Source organism: Hyla sarda, chromosome 11, assembly GCF_029499605.1.
Source record: "Hyla sarda isolate aHylSar1 chromosome 11, aHylSar1.hap1, whole genome shotgun sequence".
Classification (NCBI taxonomy): Eukaryota; Metazoa; Chordata; class Amphibia; order Anura; family Hylidae; genus Hyla; species Hyla sarda.
Window position 1 is genome coordinate 93,242,917 of NC_079199.1, and position 10,000 is coordinate 93,252,916.

General features: G+C 47.2%; 1 protein-coding gene across 3 annotated transcripts in view; it reads left to right on the forward strand.

The window, feature by feature from the left end:
• Positions 1–10,000, forward strand: part of PALS1 (protein associated with LIN7 1, MAGUK p55 family member) — a 106,207-nt gene that overhangs the window by 51,506 nt on the left and 44,701 nt on the right. For all 3 annotated transcript variants that reach the window (XM_056547102.1, XM_056547100.1, XM_056547101.1), the window contains exon 2: positions 474–957. In XM_056547102.1, the coding sequence (XP_056403077.1) occupies positions 594–957 (364 nt within the window). In that variant the 5' untranslated portion in view covers positions 474–593. The remainder of the gene's footprint in view (positions 1–473; positions 958–10,000) is intronic.

Consider the following 10,000-nt stretch of genomic DNA (forward strand, 5'->3'; position numbering starts at 1 on the left):
GTCAGTCATTATATAATACCACATGCTTCTCAGACTGATCATTAATGCTGGCCCAGCAGGGAGCAGTGTCTATGGCTGCACATGTAGACTGTAAATACGGTAGTGTAAGAAGCAGGCGGACACTTTACCTAAATGGAGAGGGGACCGAGAAACTACATTAGAAAGATAAAGTCCCCAGGGCCAATAGGGTGTATCCAGCTCTGATTGGACAATATCACACTGTATAGAGACAAACCCCTCCCAACTGCTAACGCCAACTTGTCAGGTTACTCACTTCCTTCCAGGAGGGATAACAGAGGAACAGCAGATTATAAATCAGAGCGCTCTAGGAAAGCAGTTCCAGGATTACTGTATGTTAGATGGGCGTGTATACGAACAGGTTCTCTTTATTCTCATGTTTATTTGGTTATATCTGATAAAGGTATCTTATTCTTTAATATACTTAATATATATTTTGTACATTTTTTCTATAGGTTACTTCAAATTTGGAACAATCCTTTTTCCTCCATTCCGGGAAAGCTACCATGGGCCAGGATATAGATGGTTCGAGGCCCTTCTACATATAAAGCCGGCGCGGGGTCCTCTCAGCAGCCATGACCACTTCCCATGTGAACGGTCATGTAACAGAAGACTCTGACAGCGAGAAGCAAAGTGCGGACCTCTCTGCAGACGAGCCACAGAAACACAGAGAAATGGCGGTGGACTGCCCCGGGGACTTGGGTACGCGGGCGATGCCCATACGGAGGAGCGCTCAGCTAGAACGGATTCGGCAGCAGCAGGAAGACATGAGACGTAGACGGGAAGAGGAAGGAAAGAAACAGGATCTGGATGTTAATTCTTCCATGAGACTCAAAAAGTTGGCACAAACATTTCCTAAAACTGGAATAGATAACCCTATTTTCGATACTGAAGAGGGACACGTCCTGGAGAGTCCCAGCCGAACCGTAAAAGTATTAGGTAACGATTTGGTTGTTGCTTCTTTACTGTTGTCTTTTTTTATCATACAGGATTTTCTTGCATAAGGACTTCTGTGCCCTGCAATCCTAATGTGTAGATTCTTTACAGAGACCGGTTACGGACTATAACATTGGTAGTATGCACTGAAAGGAAAATCCAAAAACTTAGGAAGTGCTTTGCCCAAAACCGAAAATGAAATATTCCTGTCACAGAGTTGCAATCCACCTGCATAGACTTAGACGCTATTAGGGACATTTACAAAGACTGGTGTGAGTTTAGAACTTGTGTAGGGCACAAATGTCGTGGAGAAAGAGGCGGATGTGCGCCAATTTATTAAATGAATAACCACAGAACTGCTCTTCTTAAGTCTAGTTAAATGTTGCAACGAAGTTGAATTAAATGTCACACGGACTTTAACCTGTTGGGGACGGAGGGCGTACTGGTATACCTTTGCATCCCGGTACTTAAAGGGAACCAATCATCAGATTTTACCATATAAAACGCGTGGCAATGCGTTATATAGGGTAAAATCTTTATCCTCCCCATCCCCGGGGTACGCTCCTGCCGGCGGGGATGGAGAGGATATGAATTTATAAACTAGTCACCGCCGACCCCACAAGTAGTCCCCTGGGCGAGGAGCTCCCCTTACCTAGTCCTGTTACTTCGTCCAGCAGCGACGCCCCCTCAGCTTGATTGACGCGTCTGTTCAGTGAGCAGAGCGATGATGCGGCCCGTCAATCAAGCCGAGGAGGCGTCGCTGCCGGCTAAAGTAACAGGACTAGATAAGAGGAGCTCCTCACCCAGGGGACTACTTACGGTCTCGGCAGGGACTAGTTCATATCCTCACCTTCCCTGGGGGCTGGAGCGTCCCCCATGGATGGTGAGGATAAAGATTTTACCCTATATAATTCTTTGCCAAGCATTATATAAGGTAAAATCAGATGATTGGTTCCCATTAAGGATGGAGGGCATACATGTACGCCCTTGTCCCATTCCCGGGGTTTGAAGCGTGCTCACTCGCTGAGCATGCTTCAAACCCGCGTCCCGACTGCTATCAGCAACCGGGACCCAGGGTTAATGCCGGGCACTGCCGATTGGGACGATGCCCGGCATTAACCCTTTAGACGCCGCAATCAAAGTTGATTGCAGTGTCTAAACCGGAAGTAAAATTGTCTCGGCAGCTCAGCTGATCGTGACCGTGATGTCCCGATCAGCTGAAAGGCTGGCAGGAGAGCCCTTACCAGTCTCCTCGCCATCCAATCAGTAATCTGCTGCTCCCAGCTTGCTATGCAGGCTGGAGCGGCAGAGCACCGATAACACTAATCAATGTTATGATATGGCATAACATTAATCAGTATATGCAATCAAAAGATTGCATGTTATAGCCTCCTATGGGGGCTAAAAAAATTAAACAAGTTTATAAAACGTCCTTAAGGGGTTAATACAATTGTCGCATAGAGCTATTGAGAAAGTCCTATAGTGCAGGTTAACCTGCCTGTGAAAACTTCTAAATCTGTCCCAGGGCGACATTTCACAAAAAAGTCGCACTTGATACCTTAGTGACCACTGCACAAAGTGCTCTAAGTAAGATCACTTCATGGTCAGGAAACTGAAATGGTCTAAATGAAATGTCGGAGAAAAAGTCGCACAGGGCCAGCCGGCGACTCTTCCTGCAACAAATTTAGGCGAAAAAAAGGAAACTGATAATTTTCCCTCTGAACACTGCATTTTGGACCTAAGAATGAAAGGATGAGATTCCTTTGTGATTTATGAAGACTAGAAGGACGCAGTTGCCTGACCTGTTATTCTGGCCTCCTACCGTTTTTGTGCGGGGACGCTTGGTTAGTGGTGCACAAGTGTCTCCTGCTACAGGGGTCATTGATCATAAGGATCCTTTGTCTTCTATAAGGATCACTTCACTATATCAAGAGTTATTGGGCTTGTTGTTATAATCACTGCCGGGCCTGAAACCTATCCATCCCTGTGAGCTGATGCCAGTGAATTTGGTCACAACGAGTGGATGTCAGGAATGCATTGTGCGTAACAGGGAGGAAAGGATATGCAAAACTGCTCTCCTGCTTGTTAAAAGTTGAGATCGCGCAGGGTCTCGCTCCTGATACCTGCTGCGATCACTAGTTATAAGCTTATGCCCAGTAGCACGCTCCACTACCAGGCAGGCAGACCGACCTTTTCACTGCATAGATTTATGTACAGACGAGGTCAGATTTGATTGACAGCCGAGGAATGAGGCACACACTCTGCTGCACATTTCTCCCGGCTGTAAGGGTACGTTCAGACGAGCGGATCCACAGCGTATTTTACGCTGCGGATCCGCTGCTGAAGGACCACTACATGCTGCCTTTTAGATGTGCCTGATTGAAGCGGCAATACAACGCTACGAGCAGACACACTGAAGCGATGTTCGAGTCGTCACGCATGCGCGGTGTACTCGCACTCATAGCGGCCTCTCCCCCTGCTCCATGAGCTAGGCCGAGAGCAGCCGTGATGTTCCAGTATACTGCGCGTGCACGCGGCGACTCGCACATCGCAGTGTGTCTGCTCGTAGCAGCGTATTGCCGCTCCATGTAGCGGTCCTTAGGCAGCGGATCCACAGTGTAAAATACGCTGTGGATCTGCTCGTCTGAACATACTAGGGATCGACCGATATCGATTTTTTTTTAGGGCCGATACCGATAATCTGTGGAGGTTAGGGCCGATAGCCGATAACTTATACCGGAATAATCGTCTATTTATCCCCACCCCGGCGACACCGCTGCAGATCATTGATTTAAAGAGGGCACTTTAAATCAATGAACTGCAGTGGCTTTTGCGGTGCCAGAGACCGCTGCCGCTACCCGCTTCTCTCCCCCTGCCTGTCCTGGGGTCCTCCTGAGTCTTAACACCAAACCCCCCCACCGCCACCCCGCCCCGGCCAGAGACTGCCGCCGCTGCCCCATTGCCTCCCCCATCCCCGGTTTTATAATGACCTGTTCCCGGGGTCCATGCTACTTCTGGCTCCGGCGGCATCCTGAGCTGTCACTGTGCGCACTGACGGTGACGTCGCGTTGAGGACTTCACTCGTCATTGCGCAGCGCACAGCGTAACACAGGACGCCAGAGGAGCCAGAATTAACGCGGACCCCGGGAACAGGTCATTATAAAACCGGGGATGGGGGAGGCAATGGGGCAGCGGCAGCGGCGCTCTCTGGCCGGGGCAGTGTGGTGGGGAATGCGCTGGCGGGCGGGGGATTATCGGCAAGGTAATTGACGATACCGATAACATCCGAAATCGGACAATAATATTGGCCAAACCGATAATCGGTCGGTCCCTAGAACATATCCTAACTTGCGATCTCACCAGGTATCAGGAGTGAGACCAGGTGCAATCTCAACTATTGACATACTTTCCCCCGGAGCTCCGCTACAGCTGATCGGTCGGCCGGGCGGTCTACTTCCTTTAGCCTGGGACGTCACATGGCGCTTCAGACTTTCACCGGTCACAGCGATGTCTCGCCTCGGCCAGTGATAAGCTGAAGCGCCGTGTGACGTCCCGGGCTAAGGGAAGTAGGAAGCAGACAGCCCGGCTGACCGATCAACTGTTGCTGAGCTCCGGCGGAACGTAGCAAGGTAAGTGAAAGTTTGTTTTCTCTTTTTTTTGTACCCCAGGCAGAATGGAAAAATGTAACTACAGCTTTTTTTTAAAAATTTTTTTTTATCTGCTTTTGCTGCCATTATAACGGGTTATAACGGGCAAAGAGGATGCCAGTCACTTGAATGGGATTCCTCTAATGTCCGTTATACGTCCCATTATTGCGGCCGAAGATAGAGGGAGAAAAAGACGGCGCATGCACAAATTTTTCTCCCTCTATCTTCCTAACGGACGTCACCTACCGGACGAAAACGTTAGTGTGTAAGGAGCCTAACACTTTCAAGTCAATAAAGATCCTTAGAACATGACTGGGAATGCATGCCAAGTCAGAAATCTCTGACTTCAACTAAGAGTCTTAGAACATGACAAACACTGAAGGGGGAAGCTACCTTTTTAAAAAGGAGGTGCGAGAAAACAGCTTTGCATATCCTTTCTTCCCAGAATTCCCAGTGGAGCAGGAATCTCCACATGTCTTTCTGACGTAACCCCCGGGAGATTACTTCTAGAAGTGATCTATGGCCCCGTTCAAAGTGAACCGAGCTGCAATACAAGGCACAGCCAACAGACCAGAGTGGTGCTGTTTCAGGAGCCAAAAACTGCTTGTCAGATGAGTAGCCAGTGACCACTTTTGATTGCTACAAAGCACTTATTGGGTAACATACATGCCAGTCACATAATTGGGCTGTGTCCCCCCCCCCCCCCACATGTACAGATGCAGCGCAGGGCTGCCCCAGAACATGGATATAGACCAGTGGCCTCCAAACGGTAGTCCTCAGGCTGTAGCAAAACTACAACTCCCAGCATGCCCGGACAGCCAACGGCTGTCCGGGCATGCTGGGAGTTGTAGTTTTGCAACACCTGTATGAAGACCACTGATATAGACCCCTTTAAACAGGTTGTTTCTGCAGTTCTTACATTGACTCACCAGTTTCCGCTCTTTTACCGCTCGACTTGGTGGGTTATAAATCACAACATATTTACAGCAGGGGAATCCTGGGTGAGGACAGCCTCTCCCTCTCCACAGGGCTATTATGTTACCAGCCTTGTATTCTAATGGTTTTATGGCCCCAAAAAGTGCAAGACCCTGTGTCCTGCTGCTGCACAGCATTCACTTTCTCCTCTGCCTTGGCGACTTTAGCTCTCTACTATGGACTCCAATATAAAGGCTTCACGTTTCTCATGATCTGTCCATGATCTTTTCAGACCATTTAGTTTTTATCCCCTGATGAAACCCCTATTTGTATTGTTTTGGCGTGGAAACATGTCGGGAGTATGTGTCCAAAATGATGGGAGTGTGGTTCTGGACCATTGTGTTAAACGTGAGGGGAGTGTGGTTCTGGACCACTGTGTTAAACGTGAGGGGAGTGGGTTCTGGATCACTGATATAGACCTCTTAAAGGGGTACTCCCGTGGAAATTTTTTTTTTTTTTTTTTAAATCTACTGGTGCCAGAAAGTTAAACGGATTTGTAAATCGCTTCTATTAAAAAATCTTAATCCTTCCAGTACTTTTTAGGGGCTGTATACTAAAGAGACATACAAAAAAGAAATGCATTTCCTGTGATGTCCTGACCACAGTGCTCTCTGCTGACATCTGCTGTCCATTTTAGGAACTGTCCAGAGCAGCATATGTTTTGTTATGGGGATTTTCTCCTGTTCTGGACAGTTCCTAAAATGGACAGCAGAGGTCAGCAGAGAGCACTGTGGTCAGGACATCACAGGAAATGCATTTCTTTTTTGGATTTCTCTTTATTATACAGCCCCTAAAAAGTATTGGAAGGATTAAGATTTTTTAATAGAAGTGATTTACAAATCTGTTTAACTTTCTGGCACCAGTTGATTTAAAAAATAAATAAATAAAAAGTTTCCACGGGAGTACCCCTTTAAACAAGAGACTCAGGTTGTTTCTACAGTTCTCACAACTGGATGTAGATTTGCATTAATGAGAGGGCGGGGCTATGACGTCACGAGCTCCCGGCGCCGGCTCCAGTATTCAGAACAGTTTGTTCCAAACACTGAGCAGCGGAGTACCCCTTAAAGCATCCAAACTTTTATTGGGACCCTTGAAGTAGCGTGATCAGATGATGAGGCCCTCGGACCATAAGAGCTTGTGCTCTCCCTAGTGTAGGACATTTCATGTAGGTTTTAATATAGCATCTTATACTGTTACTGTTCTGGGGGAACCTTGTGCCCCCAGAAGAAGAAACCTATGGGTGGTATTGGACGTTATTGACTTGGGGTTGTAGTTATCTTAGAGAGCGAGGTGCAGTAAGTGCGTTCTCGTGGAGCTTCCCATGTGCCGTACCCATCTGAGTCATAAGAAGTCATCTGAGCCGGTGCTGGAAAGCTTATAGTAAAGCACATACCTCAGAGCCTGGCACCGGGTGATCCCATTAGGCATCATAAATCACCCAGGCCAGCAAAAAGGAACTAGAGGAGAAGCTTGAAAATTAAAGGGGCTTCTCATGGAGAATGAATAATGCACTGGACACATCCGAGCAGACAGTCTTTCCCAGTTTATTATGATCAATGCGGGTCCTAGTTAGGGATGTACCCATACTGGTGTCTATATCTGCGCCAATATCAGACATTTGCTCAAGTACTTGTACCTGTGTTCTTGCTGAGTCCTCTTTACCGTTTGATCTTTTATCTGGAGTGGCGCGCGATCTACCGCACAATGGCGTCATTTTATCACACGCAGATCCTGTGCCACTAACAGAGTGGAGGATGTAGACGCTTCAGCGCAGTAGCAGGGGAGTGTGATTTTTCATTATTTTCCTTTGGAGAGGACTTATTGGGGGAAACTAATAAAAGGTCCACTACCTACCTAACAACTGGGGGCTTCTGCCTAATGGGGGGAGGTTCCCTACTTCCCAGGGGGCTTCTACCTAAAAGGGACGGATGCCCTACCTACCTGCCTACTGTGGGGCTTCCACCAAATAGGAAGGGGGGATTCCGTACCTACCTACTTACTGGGGGCTTCAACCTAATATAGGGGGATTCTCAGCCTACCTACTGGGGGACTTCTGTCTAACGGGAGGGTTCCCTACCTATTGGGGACCTAATATGGAGGGGGTTTCCCTACCTATCTACCTACTCGGGCTTCTACCTAATAAGGGGTTTCTCTACCTACCTACTTGGAACGTTGATCCACAGACTTGTTCTGATCACCATATTGGTCAAGAAAGAGTTTATCCTCTTGTGGGGCATTGGCATCAGCTTCATAGGGGTGTTACCTCCCTCTGGATCAACATAATAGGGTTTTAGGATCAACTTGATGGACACTAAGGATGGGGGATTCCATTCCTACCTACTTGCGACTTCTACCTAAATGGGTGGGGTTGGGGAGTTCTCTACCTACCTACTGGGGGATTCCCTTCCTGAGTTCTCGGGGTTTCTACCTTAAAGGGGGGGGGGGGGATTTCCTAAATTACTTTAACAAACATATTTTAAAAAAATGGTATCAAGTCATCCCTTGTCCTGGGGATAACCTTTAGGGAGGGGAGACTACTTTTCAACAATAGTAACTTTGCCTGAAATGTGGAGGATTGAAGACAATTGGCAAGTGATGGATCCATCAAATATGGCAATTGACTGTCCGCACGTGCTATTAGTTGTAGTTTTGCATGAGCTGAAGGGCCGCAGGCTGGAGATCCAGGCACCAGAAGATGTAGATGATAAAGTCCCTTATTGTGCACAGAGATTTCCATGACCTTCACAGTTACATTATTGGACTTTCTCATAGAACTTTTACACTTTTAGATACAATGGGAGACGGCAGATCAGTAGCCGTAACTCTGTCCCGATCTGTAATAAACTCTTCATACATGACCACTGTGGACTTGTGGGACTTTCTCATATTATTGTGTCTCAGAGAAATGGTTGGATTATTTCCAGTCTATGAAGTGAATAACCTTGTGTTGGGGTCATAGGGGAGCTCGGTGAGAAGATGGGGTTACGGGCTGGGCTACGTAAGCATTGTGAGAACCCAAGAGGCCGGGGCTACGCGGGGCGGTCCTCTGACATTTGGACAATGCCCGGTTAAGTCACTGTTCCCCTAATTGTGACTTTCTATTAGTTGCAAAACTATGAGGACATAACGTCCATGATGACATCCGTGATTGCAGTGCTGATGGGACGTGAGTGCAGTGTGGATGACCTGTAGACCAGGCGTAAAGCTCTAAACAAGGCTGGTCATGAGATGGCTATACTACTGGTAGATGGATGGATCTTAGACCATTAGGGATTGTAGACCAAAGAGTATGAGATTAGGGATTGTACACCACAGCGTATGGGAATATGGATTGTACACCAAAGAGTATGGGATTAGGGATTGTACCCCAAAGAGTATGGGATTAGGGATTGTACACCACAGCGTATGGGATTAGGGATTGTTCACCATAGAGTATGGGATTAGGGATTGTTCACCATAGAGTATGGGATTAGGGATTGTACACCATAGAGTATGGGATTAGGGATTGTACACCAAAGAGTACGGGATTAGGGATTGTACACCAAAGAGTACGAGATTAGGGATTGTACACCAAAGAGTACGAGATTAGGGATTGTACACCAAAGAGTACGGGATTAGGGATTGTACACCAAAGAGTACGGGATTTGGGATTGTACACCATAGAGTACGGGATTAGGGATTGTACACCATAGAGTACGGGATTAGGGATTGTTCACCATAGAGTACGGGATTAGGGATTGTACACCATAGAGTACGGGATTAGGGATTGTACACCATAGAGTACGGGATTAGGGATTGTACACCAAAGAGTACGGGATTAGGGATTGTACACCAAAGAGTACGGGATTAGGGATTGTACACCATAGAGTACGGGATTAGGGATTGTACACCATAGAGTACGGGATTAGGGATTGTTCACCATAGAGTACGGGATTAGGGATTGTTCACCATAGAGTACGGGATTAGGGATTGTACACCATAGAGTACGGGATTAGGGATTGTACACCATAGAGTACGGGATTAGGGATTGTACACCATAGAGTACGGGATTAGGGATTGTTCACCATAGAGTACGGGATTAGGGATTGTTCACCATAGAGTACGGGATTAGGGATTGTTCACCATAGAGTACGGGATTAGGGATTGTTCACCATAGAGTACGGGATTAGGGATTGTACACCATAGAGTACGGGATTAGGGATTGTACACCATAGAGTACGGGATTAGGGATTGTACACCATAGAGTACGGGATTAGGAATTGTACACCATAGAGTACGGGATTAGGGATTGTACACCATAGAGTACGGGATTAGGGATTGTACACCATAGAGTACGGGATTAGGGATTGTACACCATAGAGTACGGGATTAGGGATTGTACACCATAGAGTATGGGATTAGGGATTGTACACCATAGAGTATGG